At 38.9% G+C, this 19,839-nt stretch overlaps 1 protein-coding gene across 5 annotated transcripts in view; it reads left to right on the plus strand.

The window, feature by feature from the left end:
• The window catches only part of GYS2 (glycogen synthase 2), a 62,196-nt gene that overhangs the window by 13,356 nt on the left and 29,001 nt on the right, over positions 1 to 19,839 (plus strand). For 4 of the 5 annotated variants that reach the window (XR_015164198.1, XM_086401811.1, XM_086401812.1 and 1 more), the window contains exons 3-7: positions 3,349 to 3,540; positions 12,141 to 12,323; positions 14,086 to 14,230; positions 17,722 to 17,839; positions 18,017 to 18,137. Coding sequence is in view for 3 of the 5 variants with exons in the window: in XM_086401811.1 (XP_086257937.1) it covers positions 3,349 to 3,540; positions 12,141 to 12,323; positions 14,086 to 14,230; positions 17,722 to 17,839; positions 18,017 to 18,137 (759 nt within the window). In the remaining 2 variants the exon portion in view is untranslated. Of the gene's footprint in view, positions 1 to 3,348; positions 3,541 to 12,140; positions 12,324 to 14,085; positions 14,231 to 17,721; positions 17,840 to 18,016; positions 18,164 to 19,839 lie in introns of all 5 variants that reach the window. The other variant, XR_015164199.1, reaches the window with a different exon arrangement.

Here is a 19,839-nt window from a genome sequence, read left to right on the forward strand (position 1 = left end):
TAATGGCACAAATATACACAACTGTGACTTTCTCCAGCAGTCTCCTACACATGAATGAGTTCTGTTTTGAGAGCACATTCTCAAGTTCAATTGTTTGTTCACCAAAGTTAGCCTAGGTACCCAACTAACACAATTGGCTATATAGCACTGTCTTGTAATAGGTTTATGATACTTTTCACACAAACAATACGTGAAAATTGAACACAAAAAGTAAAACATTTTTAACCTTACAGTCCAGTGCCTTGAAAAGTAGTACGGTCCTACAGCTAACATTCAAGGGCTGGCATCAGGTGAAGAGACAAGAAGATTTACTGACTGGAGGAGGGAAGTGGGAGATGGTAGAGCTGAAGGATCATCAGCAATAGGAGATAGAAGGTGAGCTGCAATTTCATGCGTACCTGATGTTGATGGCACAGGGTCTGGGGCCTGAAATAAAGTACTAGACTACTGTATTCTATACAGTACTATACAGTAAAGTACACAAAAGCATGACCACTTGTAGAGGAGGCACACGTGGCAATGTATGCCACACGTGTGAACTAATTTATGTGACTGGACATGTGAATGCACGTTTGCATCTTTGAAAGTTTGCAACTTGAAGGTTCATATGTAGAGGGGCTTTACTGCAGTCAGCAGCCTGAATGAAAGTGTTAGAAGTTAAATAGTTGGAGATTCAGTGTCGTTAAATTTCAGCAGGTGTGCAACAGGGCAAGGTCGCATAAGTCTTGGAGGTAAATGTGCAATTGACTGAATTAATGGTTGAGTTGCTGGATGGTTGGGTCCGAAATGGACGGGAAAGGAAGCGATGAAAGGAAAAAAATGGTGATAATGTAGGACAAGAAGGAGGGTCTTAGAAACTGGAGATGCTGAAGAGGAAAATGAAAGAATACATACTCTGGGAAAAACTCAGTGAGAGAAGTTATGGAAGTTGTGTTGAAGGATAAACATTTCAGAGGAGTAACAGTTTGGCTATTGACAAGGATAAGACTGCAGCCTAGAGCTTGGGTGGCTGACATGCAGTGGACATAAAGTTCTTTAAAGTCAGTAAGGTCAAATAGCTATGAGGTAAGTGTGTAGGATACAATCCTGATTTTAAAATTTCCCAGAATAAGGTAGAAAAGTACCCAGGAGATTCATAGAACAGGGAAAGGTAACATGTTTGGAAAATGTAAATTTCAGAGATGTCTTTATATGCAAAGAAACAATAAGGTTTTAAAAGTTTCAGTATGATGTTAAAAAATCTTAACTTTCCTTCACATTCACCTGAGGAATATAGTTTCTAAGAGTGGAAAAATGAGTTTTCATTGAGATGTCGATGGAGTGTTGGTGTCTAGGAGGTTTAGGGTGTAGAACATTTAGTTTAAAAGGGAAGTTGAAGTCCCAGAGGGTACTTTGGAAGCATATCACATTGAGAATGGTGTGGAGAATTAGAATAGCGAAGGTTGCAGGTTATACTTTTGGGATGAAATGAGTGAGATGTTAAAAGGGGTTCACATTTGAAAGTGTGAAAGTGAAAGCCTCTCAGTCATGTCTGACTCTTTGCGACCCCATGGACTATACAGTCCATGGAGTTCTCCAGGCCAGAATACTGCAATGGGTAGCCTTTCCCTTCTCCAGGGGATCTTCCCAACCCAGGGATCAATCCCAGGTCTCCCACATTGCAGGAGGATTCTTTACCAGCTGAGCCACAAGGGAAGTCCAAGAATACTGGGGTGGGTAGCCTATCCCTTCTGCAGAGGACCTTCCCAACCCAGGAATCAAACCAGGGTCTCCTGCAATGCAGGCAGATTCTTTACCAACTGAGCTATGAGGGAAGCCCCTCACATTTGAAGCTCTTGTGAAAGAAGAAAGAGATGAAAGTCATGATGAAACTGACTGCACTCAAGATTCCAAGTGGATCTCTGATGTAAAGATGTTTCTTGTCATGAGCAAGAATGCATTGGAAGTCAAGACAAGCTAGCTTATATTTTCTGTAGTTTCAACACTTCTCTGTGCTCTTAGCTCACTACATCATATGCCATATATCAGGCAGCCAGTAGCTATTTGTTAAATGAATGTATAAATCAATGAATGTCCCAAAAGAATCTATTGAAAGGTTGTTCGGAGCTCAGGAAAACTAATTCTGAAAAGGAAATTATGCCATGATAAATACTGAATTGCAATGGATGCAGCTGACAAGTAATGAGGATCTTTCAATGTTGACCAAGGCATGGACAGGAGAAAGAAATCACCATGAATTCCTGAGTCCCAAGTAAGGGAATGGTGATCAAATGGGCTTTCACACTCTGGAAAATTCAGCTTTGGGAGGAGTCATAACGTCAATGCTGGCAACGTAAATTCAGTTTACTAGAGAGGACTAGATACCCAATGAGAGAGACTCCTAGGTTCTGCCAACTTCAAAAAGGGTTTAAAGTAATTTATGGAATTGCCTTGCACATAATAGGAGAAGAAACATAAAGTAAAAAACATGAATAAATTACTATAGAAAAGTAGATACCAAAAGGAAAGTTAAAATTTAAACATACAAATGACTATATAGTTTTTAATTGGAAAAATTTGAAACAGCTACTACATTAAAACATCCACAAAGTAAAATATTTTGGAATAAAATAATCAATTTGAGGAATATAATAGAGTAGTTATCTTAAAGAGAAAATGTGTCTTGCCTGTGTGCGTGAAGTCACTTCAGATGTGTCCGACTGTGCAACCATATGGACCATAGCCCTCTAGGCTCCTCTGTCCGTGGGATTCTCCAGTTAAGAATACTCAAGTGGGTTGCTATGCCCTCCTCCAGAGAATCTTCCTGATCCAGGGACTGAACCGGCATTTTATGTCTCCTGCATTGGCAGGTAGGTTCTGTACCACTAGCACTACCTGGGAACCCCCCCAAAATATGTCTTGGTCAATATATTTAGTTAAGACTTCTTGCAGTAACCATATTGGGAAACACTTATCATCACTTTTTTTTTTTTTTTTTGATAGGAGGAATAGGAGAAATCATATAGCTTTGTCTAGAGAAACAACCTAAAACCATGAGCTCAAGGTCATGGGAAGGTAATGATAGACAGAAGAACAAAGATCATATGATCTACATACTTCATTTTTGAATGACTAAATTTAATGAAAAGCAAGAACTTGGAAATTCTAGATGAATGGGTGCCGGCCCATTTCCTCTTCAGGCTCAAACATGAGATGCTCCGTGTTACCACTATTGTTTCCTATATGGCTTGTGTAATCTCCGGAGTTCTAAGTACAGTCTCTATCAAGTACAGCTTCTAAGTACAAACACATTTTCCTCCCCTGCATTGCCTAGTGTTACTCCATGGCTGTATGTCCTTTCTATGGCAGGTGCACTTTGGAAGATGGCTGATAGAAGGGAGTCCTTATGTGGTTCTCTTTGACATTGGCTATTCAGCTTGGAACCTGGACAAGTGGAAAGGAGACCTCTGGGAAGCATGCAGCGTTGGCATTCCTTATCACGACCAGGAAGCCAATGATATGCTGATCTTTGGGTCATTAACTGCCTGGTTCTTGAAAGAGGTACTGTTTACTGTAGAGTCCCATGATAGAAGAGAAGCATATTGCTGTACCCAGCAATGATCCTCTAGTTTTTAAGCTAGTTTTGAGATGGTACCATTATTAATTGTTTTATTGACATATCAAAGGAATCTGAGAAAATGCCTTCTTGTAACTAAATGGGGATTCTCCAGGCAAGAATACTGGAGTGGGTTGCCATGCCCTCCTCCAGGGGATCTTCCCAACCCAGGGATCGATCGAACCCAGGTCTCACACACTGCAGGCAGATTATTTACAGTCTGAGCCACCAGGGAAGCCCTGTAACTGAATACCATTCTTTGAAACATGTTGATAATCATGCTTATTAATATTTACCTCATGTCAGGTTTAACTAGAACGATGTGGGTAAAACACCCAATTATATTTCCTGCTACTTAGGTAATATTCAGTATATATGCAAGAAAAAATACTGTACATCATGGACTAAGTACATGCGTTCCAGCATCAGGGGAGTAGAAAATGGCTTGAAATATTTGGTTTTGTTCATGCATGAGTGCTTGTGTGACTGCAGTGGCTCTTAGATCTTTCAATCATTTACTAAAGGGTGAAGTGATCTCAGCAGTTGCTAAGAAGTCCACAGCAGTGAAATATTTTGTAGCTGTAAAACAATAAGAGCCTTGGAAATCAGTCTTTGTTAAATGAGCCAAGTCTGTTCTCAATTCCTGAAAGCATGGCAGTAGGATTTCTTCACATTCCTTGCATTACCTCAAGATGATTATGCCTTGCTTAAAAATCAAAAAATTAAGAGCATCTCTGGCAAAGTGGGACTGTGTTCTAAGAACAAATCACAGAGCTGTATATTGGCTGTGTGTCCCCTTTACCAGTATAACTTCTTTCTGACGAAACCAACAGCCATAAAGGGTGTGTAGGTTATTGCAAGATATAAAATACAGTTTGTGAGTCTTTACTGCTTATCTATTTTATATATAGCACTGTGTATCTTTTAATCCCATACTCCTAATTTATCCCTACCCACCACTGTTTACCTTTTGGTATCTCTAAGCTTGTTTCTATGTGAGTCTGTTTCCATTTTGTAAATGAATTCATTTGTGTATGATATTTAAATTTCCCTTATAAATGATACCTGTCTGATTTACTTCACTTAGTATGGTAATCTCTACTGCATCTATGTTGTTTCAAATGACAGTATTTCATTCTTTTTATGACTGAGTAATATTCCATTGTATATGTATGCCATGTCTTTATCCATTCATTGGCTGATGGACATTTAGGTTGCTTCCGGGTCTTGGGTATTGTAAATAGTGCTGCTATGAACACTGGGGTGTGTGTATCCTTCCAAATTAGAGTTTTCATCTTTACCAGACGTATGCCCAGGAGTGGGATTGCTGGATCCTATGATAGCTCTATTTTTAGTGAAACAAAGTAACTTTAAGGCTAAGAAATTGGTGCCTTGCCTAGTGTTAGACCTGGAATTAGATCTGGGTCCTCAGTGTGTTACTAAATTTCTATTTGATTCTAAGCAAATCTCTTCTTCCCCCAGTCCCATATTCTTAATAATATACAAAATAAGATATATTAAAAATAATATTAATAATATAAAATAATATTATTATAATATAAAATATTGATGTATATAATAATAATATATCAGCAAAAATGTTTTTGGCTCTAAGTAGCAGAAAATCCAAGTAAGACTGACTTAAAACATGAAGTCATTACTTTTTTTTTTTTTTTTTTCTTTTTTTTTTTCTTTTTTTTCTGTTTTTTTTTTTTTTTATTTCTTTTTCTTTTTTGTTTATTAAATATTTAAAAAAAAATCACATGCTCCCCATCCTGAACCCTCCTCCCTCCCAACCTCCCCATACCATCCCCCTGGGCCTTCCCAGCGCACCAGCCCCAAGCATCCAGCATCGTGCACTGAACCTGGACTGGCATCTCGTTTCATACATGACATTTCACATGTTTCAATGACATTCTCCCAAATCTTCCCACCCTCTCCCACAGAGTCCATAAGACTGTTCTATACATCAGTGTCTCTTTTGCTGTCTCGTACACAGGGTTATCGTTACCATCTTTCTAAATTCCATATACATGCATTAGTATACTGTATTTATGTTTTTCCTTCTGGCTTACTTCACTCTGTATAATAGTCTCCAGTTTCATCCACCTCATTAGAACTGATTCAAATGTATTCTTTTTAATGGCTGAGTAATACTCCATTGTGTATATGTACCACAGCTTTCTTATCCATTCATGTGCTGATGGACATCTAGGTTGCTTCCATGTCCTGGCTATTATAAACAGTGCTGCGATGAACATTGGGGTACACGTGTCTCTTTCCCTTCTGGTTTCCTCAGTGTGTATGCCCAGCAGTGGGATTGCTGGATCATAAGGCAGTTCTATTTCCAGTTTTTTAAGGAATCTCCACACTCTTCTCCATAGTGGCTGTACTAATTTGCATTCCCACCAACAGTGTAAGAGGGTTCCCTTTTCTCCACACCCTCTCCAGCATTTATTATTTGTAGACTTTTGGATCACAGCCATTCTGACTGGTGTGAAATGGTACCTCATAGTGGTTTTGATTTGCATTTCTCTGATAAAGAGTGATGTTGAACATCTTTTCAAGTGTTTGTTAGCCATCTGTATGTCTTCTTTGGAGAAATGTCTATTTAGATCTTTGGCCCATTTTTTGATTGGGTCATTTATTTTTCTGGAATTGAGCTGTAGGAGTTGCTTGTGTATTTTTGAGATTAGTTGTTTGTCGGTTGCTTCATTTGCTATTATTTTCTCCCATTCTGAAGGCTGTCTTTTCACCTTGCTAATAGTTTCCTTTGATATGCAGAAGCTTTTAAGTTTAATTAGGTCCCATTTGTTTATTTTTGCTTTTATTTCCAATATTCTGGGAGGTGGGTCATAGAGGATCCTGCTGTGATGTATGTCAGAGAGTGTTTTGCCTATGTTCTCCTCTAGGAGTTTTATAGTTTCTGGTCTTATGTTGAGATCTTTAATCCATTTTGAGTTTATTTTTGTATATGGTGTTAGAAAGTGTTCTAGTTTCATTCTTTTACAAGTGGTTGACCAGATTTCCCAGCACCACTTGTTAAAGAGATTGTCTTTAATCCACTGTATATTCTTGCCTCCTTTGTCAAAGATAAGGTGTCCATATGTGCGTGGATTTATCTCTGGGCTTTCTATTTTGTTCCATTGATCTATATTTCTGTCTTTGTGCCAGTACCATACTGTCTTGATAACTGTGGCTTTGTAGTAGAGCCTGAAGTCAGGTAGGTTGATTCCTCCAGTTCCATTTTTCTTTCTCAAGATCGCTTTGGCTATTCGAGGTTTTTTGTATTTCCATACAAATTGTGAAATTATTTGTTCTAGCTCTGTGAAGAATACTGTTGGTAGCTTGATAGGGATTGCATTGAATCTATAAATTGCTTTGGGTAGTATACTCATTTTCACTATATTGATTCTTCCAATCCATGAACATGGTATATTTCTCCATCTATTAGTGTCCTCTTTGATTTCTTTCACCAGTGTTTTATAGTTTTCTATATATAGGTCTTTAGTTTCTTTAGGTAGATATATTCCTAAGTATTTTATTCTCTTCGTTGCAATGGTGAATGGAATTGTTTCCTTAATTTCTCTTTCTGTTTTCTCATTATTAGTGTATAGGAATGCAAGGGATTTCTGTGTGTTGATTTTATATCCTGCAACTTTACTATAATCATTGATTAGTTCTAGTAATTTTCTGGTGGAGTCTTTAGGGTTTTCTATGTAGAGGATCATGTCATCTGCAAATAGTGAGAGTTTTACTTCTTCTTTTCCAATTTGGATTCCTTTTATTTCTTTTTCTGCTCTGATTGCTGTAGCCAAAACTTCCAAAACTATGTTGAATAGTAATGGTGAAAGTGGGCACCCTTGTCTTGTTCCTGACTTTAGAGGAAATGCTTTCAATTTTTCACCATTGAGGATAATGTTTGCTGTGGGTTTGTCATATATAGCTTTTATTATGTTGAGGTATGTTCCTTCTATTCCTGCTTTCTGGAGAGTTTTTATCATAAATGGGTGTTGAATTTTGTCAAAGGCTTTCTCTGCATCTATTGAGATAATCATATGGTTTTTGTTTTTCAATTTGTTAATGTGGTGTATTACATTGATTGATTTGCGGATATTGAAGAATCCTTGCATCCCTGGGATAAAGCCCACTTGGTCATGGTGTATGATCTTTTTAATGTGTTGTTGGATTCTGATTGCTAGAATTTTGTTTAGGATTTTTGCATCTATGTTCATCAGTGATATTGGCCTATAGTTTTCTTTTTTTGTGGCATCTTTGTCAGGTTTTGGTATTAGGGTGATGGTGGCCTCATAGAATGAGTTTGGAAGTTTACCTTCCTCTGCAATTTTCTGGAAGAGTTTGAGCAGGATAGGTGTTAGCTCTTCTCTAAATTTTTGGTAGAATTCAGCTGTGAAGCCGTCTGGACCTGGGCTTTTGTTTGCTGGAAGATTTTTGATTACAGTTTCAATTTCCATGCTTGTGATGGGTCTGTTAAGGTTTTCTATTTCTTCCTGGTCGAGTTTTGGAAAGTTGTACTTTTCTAAGAATTTGTCCATTTCTTCCTCGTTGTCCATTTTATTGGCATATAATTGTTGATAATAGTCTCTTATGATCCTTTGTATTTCTATATTGTCTGTTGTGATCTCTCCACTGTCATTTCTAATTTTATTGATTTGATTTTTCTCCCTTTGTTTCTTGATGAGTCTGGCTAATGGTTTGTCAATTTTATTTATCCTTTCAAAGAACCAGCTTTTGGCTTTGTTGATTTTTGCTATGGTCTCTTTTGTTTCTTTTGCATTTATTTCTGCTCTAATTTTTAAGATTTCTTTCCTTCTACTATCCCTGGGGTTCTTCATTTCTTCCTTTTCTAGTTGTTTGAGGTGTAGAGTTAGGTTATTTATTTGACTTTTTTCTTGTTTCTTGAGGTGTGCCTGTATTGCTATGAACTTTCCCCTTAGGACTGCTTTTACTGTGTCCCACAGGTTTTGGGTTGTTGTGTTTTCATTTTCATTCGTTTCTATGCAAATTTTGATTTCTTTTTTGATTTCTTCTGTGATTTGTTGGTTATTCAGCAGCGTGTTGTTCAGCCTCCATATGTTGGAATTTTTAATAGTTTTTCTCCTGTAATTGAGATCTAATCTTACTGCATTGTGGTCAGAAAAGATGCTTGGAATGATTTCTATTTTTTTGAATTTACCAAGGCTAGCTTTATGGCCCAGGATGTGATCTATCCTGGAGAAGGTTCCATGTGCGCTTGAGAAAAAGGTGAAATTCATTGTTTTGGGATGAAATGTCCTATAGATATCAATTAGGTCTAACTGGTCTATTGTATCGTTTAAAGTTTGTGTTTCCTTATTAATTTTCTGTTTAGTTGATCTATCCATAGGTGTGAGTGGGGTATTAAAGTCTCCCACTATTATTGTGTTATTGTTAATTTCTCCTTTCATACTTGTTAGCATTTGTCTTACATACTGCGATGCTCCCGTGTTGGGTGCATATATATTTATAATTGTTATATCTTCTTCTTGGATTGATCCTTTGATCATTATGTAGTGACCTTCTTTGTCTCTTTTCACAGCCTTTGTTTTAAAGTCTATTTTATCTGATATGAGTATTGCTACTCCTGCTTTCTTTTGGTCCCTATTTGCATGGAAAATCTTTTTCCAACCCTTCACTTTCAGTCTGTATGTGTCCCCTGTTTTGAGGTGGGTCTCCTGTAGACAACATATGTAGGGGTCTTGTTTTTGTATCCATTCAGCCAGTCTTTGTCTTTTGGTTGGGGCATTCAACCCATTTACGTTTAAGGTAATTACTGATAAGTATGATCCCGTTGCCATTTACTTTATTGTTTGGGGTTCGAATTTATACACCATTTTTGTGTTTCCTGTCTAGAGAATATCCTTTAGTATTTGTTGTAGAGCTGGTTTGGTGGTGCAGAATTCTCTCAGCTTTTGCTTATCTGAGAAGCTTTTGATTTGTCCTTCATACTTGAATGAAATCCTTGCTGGGTACAATAATCTGGGCTGTAGGTTATTTTCTTTCATCATTTTAAGTATGTCTTGCCATTCCCTCCTGGCTTGAAGAGTTTCTATTGAAAGATCAGCTGTTATCCTTATGGGAATTCCCTTGTGTGTTATTTGTTGTTTTTCCCTTGCTGCTTTTAATATTTGTTCTTTGTGTTTGATCTTTGTTAATTTGAGTAATATGTGTCTTGGGGTGTTTCGCCTTGGGTTTATCCTGTTTGGGATTCTCTGGGTTTCTTGGACTTGGGTGATTATTTCCTTCCCCAGTTTAGGGAAGTTTTCAACTATTATCTCCTCAAGTATTTTCTCATGGTCTTTCTTTTTGTCTTCTTCTTCTGGAACCCCTATGATTCGAATGTTGTAGCGTTTAATATTGTCCTGGAGGTCTCTGAGATTGTCCTCATTTCTTTTAATTCGTTTTTCTTTTATTCTCTCTGATTCATTTATTTCTACCATTCTATCTTCTAATTCACTAATCCTATCTTCTGCCTCTGTTATTCTACTATTTGTTGCCTCCAGAGTGTTTTTAATTTCATTTATTGCATTATTCATTGTATATTGACTCTTTTTTATTTCTTCTAGGTCCTTGTTAAACCTTTCTTGCATCTTCTCAATCCTTGTCTCCAAGCTATTTATCTGTGATTCCATTTTAATTTCTAGATTTTGGATCAATTTCACTATCATTATTCGGAATTCTTTATCAGGTAGATTCCCTATCTCTTCCTCTTTTGTTTGGTTTGGTGGGCATTTATCCTGTTCCTTTATCTGCTGGCTATTCCTCTGTCTCTTCATCTTGTTTAAATTGCTGAGTATGGGGTGTCCTTTCTGTATTCTGGCAGTTTGTGGAGTTCTCTTTATTGTGGCTATTCCTCACTGTGTGTGGGTTTGTACAGGTGGCTTGTCAAGGTTTCCTGGTTAGGGAAGCTTGTGTCAGTGTTCTGATGGGTGGAACTGTATTTCTTCTCTTTGTTCAGTCGCGCTGTGGGGAGGGAGGGAGGGATGCTGCAAGCAAATAACACTGGCATGCGCTCGCAGTGCCTCAGCCACACTGGGTCTGCCCCCGCTCACTGCGCGTGTAGCCTCCCTGCCCACACTGCTCGGGCTCTAGGTTGTTCCGCCGGGAACAATCCGAGGCTGGCCCTGGGTTGCATGTACCTCCCAGGTCCAAGCCGCTCAGGTTCAGGCACTCGGATAGTCCTCAGAGGCGCAGACTCAGTTGGGCCTGAGTATTGTGCTCTTTCCAGGTCCGAGCAGCTCAAGTGATGAGGTGTTTGGCGAGCGCCAATGCTGCGACTTATCGCCTCCCCGCCACTCGGTTATCTGGGCGCAAAACCGGCGCACCTTCTTAAGCAGATGTTAACCGTCCAGACCCCCAAGAAGTTTTAGTTAGCAAAGAAGCCTGCTTACAGTTTTATAGATAATGTCTCTCTGGGGCTGCGATTGCCCCCTTCCGGCTCTGGCTGCCTATCACCGGAGGGGGAAGGTCTGCAGCCGGCTATCTCTGTTCAATTCTTTGTTCCGTGCGCGGGCCTGGCGGTCTTAGGTTGGGGCTGGCTTTTCGCGTAGTAGATATCCCACAGTCTGGTTTGTTAACCCAAATTATTTCGCTCAGATAGTGCTCAGGGTATTCAGGCCAGATTCTTACTCTAAGCGATGCAGCCCGCGCTGCGCCTCCCTGCCCAGCCCCCGCTTGTTAATGGCGCCTGCAGGCGTCTGCGCTGCTTCTCCACTGGGGGAGTTACTGTAGGACTCGCAATCTTCGAGTTTTAATTGTTTATTTATTTTTTCTTCCTGTTATGTTGCCCTCTGTGCTTCCAAAGCTCGGCACAGATTCGGCAGTGAGAAGGTTTCCTGGTGTTTGGAAACTTCTCTCTTTTTAAGACTCCCTTCCCGGGACGGAGCTCCGTCCCTCCCTCTTTTGTCTCTTTTTTTGTCTTTTATATTTTTTCCTACCTCCTTTCGAAGAGTTGGATTGCTTTTCTGGGTGCCTGATGTCCTCTGCCGGCATTCAGAAGTTGTTTTGTGGAATTTACTCGACGTTTAAATGCTCTTTTGATGAATTTGTGGGGGAGAAAGTGTTCTCTCTGTCCTACTCCTCCGCCATCTTCTGAAGCTTCGAAGTCATTACTTTTAATTTAAAAAAGAAGATTGTAAGTGGCTTGTCCCAATTGATTCAGCTGCTCAGTGAAACTTCAAAAATTTTATTGCTATTAATCATTCATTCATTCAATGAATATTTATTGAGCACCTACTATAAATTTATTCTAGGAGTCCCCTCTGTGAATGCAAAAATAAATCTGATCCATACTGAAAAAGAGGATTAAGCCATAAACATATGGGCTTTATGAACAGGAAGCTAAATTCTAGAAAACCCTTATAGTTGCTAAATCTGCATGGTTTATATTTAGATTCCTTTTAATTGTGCTAAAATTTACAAGCATAACAACTTTCCTTATTCTGTGGACCATGAGCAAGATCAAACTTCATCCTGAACTTTTCTACAAGCTTCTTTTCTGACCTAGGTGACGGACCATGCTGATGGGAGACATGTCATTGTCCAGTTCCATGAATGGCAAGCTGGGATTGGACTGATCCTTTCTCGAGCTCGGAAACTGCCCATTGCTACAGTCTTTACCACCCACGCCACACTGCTTGGGCGGTATCTCTGTGCAGCTAACATCGATTTCTACAACCACCTTGATAAGGTAATTAGCTCTTCCACCCTCGCCACCTTTCTTTCCGACTCTTGAAGCTGAAGGATGGGAAGTATTGATCTTCACCTTTCATCTGTCATCCAGATGCCAGAAATGCCCTTTTGACCAATCAATATTCATGACGCAGCTTCCCCTGAGGGGACTGAGAGCTCATAAAATTTAACTTTGTTCAGAGTGCATCAGAGTGTAGCGGGGACAGGCCAGATGTCTGTCCACTTTGAAGTAACAGACCCAAGATCCAAAGGGGCCTGGAAGACATCAGCCACTGTGGCCCTGAGGTTGGGCTGCTTGGGAAATGCTGTGAGGACCCCGGGATCCTCACGCAGCTTTGAGTGGCAGGTACCCCACAGGGACGCTAGGCATCTGCTTGTACTATGAGCCTCACTTCCTCCATCCTCCAAGTGAACGAAGGTCAGATTTCTGCTGTAACTCTGCAGTGAGTTATAGGTGGAGTTTTGTGGGGAGTCCAGTTAAGACAGTTACCAAAAACAGAAATGTAGATCCCTGGTGATCAAACAGCTGGGTTTGCTTATCTTAGAAGACTGCCCTATTCTATGACCTAAAGTTTTGACTTCTTTCTTCCAGTTTTCATCAGTTTAGATTAATGTAACTATGTTTTTCATATTATCCTGTCAGTAGTAGTGGTCAAGCGACCAATATAACACTGTAAAGCAATTATCCTCCAATTAAAATCAAACAAATTTTAAAAATAAATAAGGAAAGAATGTAAAAAAGTTAAAATAAAAAAATCATGGTCAAGCATTTGAGTAACATACAGTCAGGAGTTTTGCAGACGTGGTGTCTATATTGCCAGTCAAGTCAATTTAGCATTTTAGAGTTTTGTGTCACTATCGGGAACATTAGGAAGTTGAAAAATTGACCCCCCTCCCGTTTAAAAAAATTCTAGGAGTCTATGCAATAGACTGCATACTTTTCTGAGTGTATTTTTGTGCCTATTTGTAATACATGATTAATACTACTCAGAGAATGAGAGCAGAAAGTTATACCACCATCTCAGAGGCATTTTGAATGCAGGAAAGTTCTTTGGGACAAAACTTAACATTTGCAAAACAGTGAGTGGTCCTAAGGAGAGCTTGCCTATAAAAAGGTCAATTGAACCTGAAGGTCAAATTGTAAACATAAGATGTATATTCAAAATAAAGTCACCAAGGAATTCAGAAAGGTCAAGAGGTCAGGGAGATTTCCTAATAGTAGACTAATAAGGGCAAACCAGTGATCTGTGATAAGCTCAACCACCGTGTTTCCTGGAGAAGAGCAGGCTTTGATGTTTGTGAAAGAGAAAATATTACAGAGGCATAGCGAATATTTCAAACACATCAAATATCTCACTTCAAAATACTTAAGAACATAGTATATAGCAATTAATAAAAACAGCTAATAATATTCATCAGGTTTTATTAGTTGTTTTTAAGGAACAAAATCATAATATATAGTTATATATCAATATTATAACTTTATCCTTTCAATAAAAGGTCAGTATTCATATCCCACTGTCTTTAAATATGATTGCATATCTCCCCAGCTTAAAGTAAAGAGCACTCTTTGTAAGCATAAGTAGCTTTGTGTTTCAGTGATGGGTTTAATAAAAATTTGTCACTTCTTTTTTGTGGTCATAAAATTCCACATAGCCGTAAGGAAAAACAGTGTGAGAAATATGTGATTTTGCTTTGCCTATGTAGAAGAATTGGTGTAAGCACATGTCTACGTGTGTGTGTTTGTTTTGTTTTCACAGTTTAACATAGACAAAGAGGCTGGGGAAAGGCAGATTTATCACCGGTATTGCATGGAGCGCGCTTCCGTCCATTGTGCTCATGTTTTCACCACAGTTTCTGAAATTACCGCAATAGAGGCAGAACACATGCTGAAGAGAAAACCTGGTAATTATTATCCCTGAGTTTGTCACCGATCTGTGATAGTTTTGTTTTAAACAAAAATGCATAAAATGAGAGGAAAACTGCACCATCACTACTCAGATCTTTATACGTATTCAAATTCTCATTTTCAGTAGTTTTGTTGAACACTAAGCTATATCTGGAACATAATAGTATACAATCTGTGCTTGTTGAATAGTCTATGTTTAAAATACTCTAATTCTGAGCTGGGTTGTCATGATGACTTCCTGTGTTTAAGCAAGCTGCGTTGATTTTTCTATTTTAAGAAAATGAATGTCAGGAAAATATCAGAAATGTGTGTGAGACTTCACCAGTGCTACATCTTAGAACAGTGCCTCATTGGTCCTGTTTAGTAGAAACCTGTTATTTTACTTCTCCCAAGATTTTCTTGCAAGTTTTTCTGGGAAAAACTTCAGACCCATCCAAAGGTTGCAATGCCAAGAGGTGTGTTCATAATACATGACCCTGTCACCTGGCCGCAGCTGGTTGATCGAGAGATGGATACCTGATATAAGTTGGCTCAATCAGATTGCTTTCATAATGAGTCTAAACAGATGAGTTTATTTGAATAGTCTTGTATAATAGAAGCTTGGAAGCTGTTGGTAGAGTCCACTTCCTACGTTGCATGAGATGCAAAGAAATATAAACTACAGTGAAATACAATAAGAAGCAGAAACAGACTGAGAGAACTCTAGATTCTCCAGTGATTTAGACCATGGTTTAAATTAATTCCTGCGGCCCAGCTACATCTTTCCCATCAAACACTCCAGCATCCTATTAATAATTCCTCCTTGTAATACTTAAACCAGTGTTAGTAGATTTCTTTTGTGCTGTGCTTAGTCACTCAGTCAGGTCTGACTCTTTGTGACCCCATGGACTGTAGCCCACCAGGCTCCTCTGTCCATGGGGATTCTCCAGGCAAGAATACTGGAGTGGGTTGACATGCCCTCTTCCAGGGGATCTTCCCAACCCAGGAATCAAATCAGGGTCTCCTGCATTGCAGGCGGTTTCCTTACCAGCTGAGCTACCAGGGAAGCCCAGATTTCTCTTACTTGCAACAAAACAGTCCTGATTAATACATTTTCCTTGCTTAATTCCTGTGGTCTTATCTCTAGTTAATTAATCTTTCTTCTGTATACCAGTTTAACATCTAGAGAAAGCATAACAAAGTTCTACATAATTACAAAGGAAGCAAGGAATTTGAATAGTGGCAGCCTAAAGATCCTGGGCTATTCTTTTTTCTTTCCAAAGGTTCTCTTGAATCCACTTTGCTTCTCACACTCGTGTCTCTTGCAGGAGTTTGCTTCAATATGCTCACTTGTTTCTTGGATCTTACTTTTTTTCCTGTCATCAGTATCCTTTCTGTGCTTACAAAAATGCTTTGTTTTTTCCTATTCTGAAATAAAAATTCTCTTAAAACCACTACCCTCTTAGATGTCTACATAATCTCATCCTTCCTCCTGCTATCAAGTATTTTACAAAAATAATCCATAGTTTTCCCACTTAGAGCTTCTTCAACTTTAACTTCCAACCTCCAACCCTTGATCTAAAATTGCTTTTTCAAAAATCACCAAGTTCACAGTTCTGTAATTTTTTTGTTCCTTGACATTCTTTAGCAATTAAAGGTGGCAGATACCTCTATCATTCCTTATTTACTTGACATTATACATTCTGAGGTTTCTCAAATATTTTTTTCTAATGTCTCAATAGTTTCTCTACTAACTTCTGTCTGTTGTTTTTACTGCTTCTAAATATAATAACCCATGAGTTCAACTCAGTAGATGATTACCATCACGTATTCTGAGCAGTCTTTATCTTTCTTGACACAGACCAATATTCTGAAAAATCAAAAATGTCTCCTTACCCAACAACAAAATCTTCTAGGCAGAAAGAATCAGTTATGTGTTGGAATAAAGGGCTACTTTTCCAATGTTCCTTATGGACAGAACACTTCACACATTTGACTAAAATAAAATGACAAGAGGTAGTTTAACACGGATGTACTTAGAGGCTGTCATATGGAGTGAAGTAAGTCAGAAAGAGAAAAACAAATACCATATATTAACACATATATGTGGAGTCTAGACAAATTGGTATAGATAATTTCATTTAGGAAAGAGAAATAGAGACACAGACATAGAGAACAAACATATGGATACCAAGGGGGAAAGGAGAGGATGGGAACTGAGAGACTGGGATTGACGTATTTATGCTACTGTGTATAAAACAGATGGACTTCCCAGGTAGCCCTCGGGGTAAAGAACCCACTGGCCAGTGCAGGAGACATTAGAGACCTGGGTTTGATCCCTGGGTCAGGAAGATGCCCTGGAGGAGGGCATGGCAAAACACTCCAGTATTCTTGCCTGGAGAATCCCATGGACAGAGGAGCCTGATGGGCTAGTGTCCACTGGGTAGCAAAGAGCTGGACATGACTGAAGTGATTTAGCGCACATGCATGTATATAATAGATAACTAATGAGAACCTACTGTACATCACATGAATTCTACTCAGTGCTATGTGGTGATCTAAATGGGAAAGAAATCCCCAAAACAGGAAATATATATATACATATAGCTGATTCACTTTGCCATACAGTAGAAACCAACACAACACTGTAAAGCCACTTTACGCCAATAAAAATGGAAACAAAAAAGGAGTTAGTTTAGCACACAGCACAGTTAAGGGTAAAACAGGTGGAGACAGACAGCATGGACTCTACCCATGTGTTCTGGCACAGATTCTGGAACAACTCTGTGTCTCAGTTTCTGCCTCCGAAATATCACCTTGCTCCAGCGGTTGTTGCAGGGATTAAATGAGTTACAAGGCGTTTAGAGCAGTACCTAATGCATAGTAAGTGATCAGTAACTGAAAACTCTTAACAATGACTATTTTTGCTATTGGTCTATTACATAATACCCATTGCTTAATGCTATTTCGGTCAGATCCTCCTGATTTTCTATGTCAGCAATTCATTATGGATTTTTATAAACTTCCAATTCTATGATAGTCAGAAACTAGAAATGTTAATAGACACCTAACTTGTTGTTGTTGTTATTCAGTTGCTAAGTCGTGTCCAGCTCTTTATGATCCCATGGACTGCAGCACTTTAGGCTTCCCTGTCCATCACCAGCTCCTGAAGCTTACACAAACTCATGTCCATGGAGTCGGTGATGCCATTCAACCATCTCATCCTCTGCTTCCTCCTTCTCTTCCTGTCTTCAATCTTTCCCAGCATCAGGGTCTTTTCTAATGAGTGGGCTCTTCACATCAGGTGGCCAAAGTACTGGAGCTTCAGCTTCAGCATCTGTCCTTCCCATTAATATTCAGGGTTGATTTCTTTTAGGTGTGATTGGTTTGGTTTCCTTGCTGCCCAAGGGACTCTCAAGAGTCTTCTCTAGCAAAATACTGTTGTTTTTGCAATGCTACCCTCTCTCAAAAGAGATTTTTCCATGAGGATTTTACTTTGCTTTTCCAGATGTAGTTACTCCAAATGGCTTGAACGTTAAGAAATTTTCAGCTGTACATGAGTTTCAAAATCTCCATGCTATGTACAAGGCCAGGATCCAAGAGTTTGTTCGAGGTCATTTCTATGGGTATGCTTTTCTTTATTAAAAAAAAATTATCCTGTGATATTAGGGATCTGGGGTACAGAGAAAACAGGATTGTTAAAGTAAATGTTTATCTTTCCCAGTCCCCTTTGTACTTTAACAGAACTCATGTGTACATTTTGTTGCTGTTGCTCTTTTTCATTGGAAACTGTTTTGTTTTAGTCATCTGGACTTTGATCTTGAAAAAACGTTATTCCTCTTCATTGCTGGGAGGTATGAGTTTTCAAACAAAGGAGCTGACATCTTCTTAGAATCCTTATCCAGGTTAAACTTCCTGCTGAGGGTAAGAATGCTCTAGAACACAAGAGGGTAAGAATGCTTTTTATAGAGAACTTTGTTCTGTGGAAAGTAAAGAACTTCCTGGATTCTTAAATGGCTTTTAAAAATATATATGATTTTGAAGACTTAAAATGATAGCTTTATTTTTAAAATGCTTTTGGACTTTCAATTATCATATTTAAAATGATAAATATGATTGCCACACTCTTTGCTCATGAATTTGTCTAGGATGTCAGGTATTTTTTAAAGAGAGCTACAAACTTATCATGTTATATTGGGTATATAGCCAATATAATAGTATGGTTTTTTTTTAAGAATCATAGAAGCAAAATTTTATTGGAAATGCACCCCAAAGGATATTTTATGTTAATTTAAATTTTTTTTCAAAATTCTACTGATATATAGTTAATTTACAATGCTGTGTTAGTTTCAGGTGTATGGCAAAGTGATACAGTTATGCGTGCTCAGTCGCTTCAGTTGTGTCCAACTCTTTGAGACCCTGTGGACTGTAGCTTACCAGGCTCCTCTGTCCGTGGGATTCTCCAGGCAAGAACACTGGAGTGGGTTGCCATGCCCTTCTCTAGAGGATCTTCCTGATCCAGGGATCAACCCAGATCTTTTGTGTCTCCTGCATTGCCAGGCGGGTTCTTTACACCAGTGCCACCTGGGAAGCCCTGATTCAGTTATACATATATATAAACGTATATATTCATTTTTCACATTCTCTTCCTTTATATGTTATATATGTGCCATGTTTTAAGCTGACCACATAGCATCCTCTTTCCCACCTATCCCCCAAGAGTTTGTAAACAATGGAAAGATACAGAGAAATCAAGCAAACAGAGAGTGAAGAGAACAAAACCTTGCCTTTTTTAAAATCGATAGACTTAATGCACTGTGGTGACCTGAATGGGAAGGAAGTCTAAAAGAGAGAAGATATATGTATATGTATGGCTAATTCACTTTGCTATACGGTAAAAACTAATGCAACATTGTAAAGCAACTATACTCCAATAAAAATTAATTAAAAAAAATACTATAATGGGAGATATGGCTTGGTTGGATGGCATTAATAGGCTTCCTAATATTGGGCCTTGGTATTAAACTTTGTGGTATTAGACATCTGATCACAGACAGCCCTGGCCATTTCCATCCCCTCCAACCAGAAACCTTCAGAAAAACATGTGCTACATGACTGACAGCCAAGCAGTTGCCCTCGTAGAATGGGGCAGACGCACACAAACTCTATTCCTCTCCCAACTCACTAGCCATGCCTCTACTCTGAGATCTGAAAGCCCCAAACCATGAAAGCAGGAGAGGTCCCACCACGCAGAAACATAGAGGAGTTTCCCACTCCCAAACATGGAATGATTTTTTGCTCAATAGGTTAGATTTGCCCAGAATCTTAAAATAGGTTGAGAACTGTTGTTGTGTGTGCATGTTCAGTCGTGTCCGACTCTTTGTGACCCCATGGACTGTAGCCCACCAGGCTCCTCTGTCCATAGGATTTCCCAGGCAAGAATCCTGGAGTGGGTTACTCTTTCCTTCTCCAGAGGATCTTACCGACCCAGGGATCAAATTCACATCTCTTGTGTTTCTTGCATTGGCAGGCGTATTAAAATAGGTTCTGAACTAATCCAGCAATAAAACCTGTGCTCATGGAAGTACTGCATCATAGACATTGATGAATGTTATTGGCTTATATT

Source organism: Bos grunniens, chromosome 5, assembly GCF_055505025.1.
Source record: "Bos grunniens cultivar Pamir isolate PY7600 chromosome 5, Bosgru_T2T1.0, whole genome shotgun sequence".
Lineage (NCBI taxonomy): Eukaryota > Metazoa > Chordata > Mammalia > Artiodactyla > Bovidae > Bos > Bos grunniens.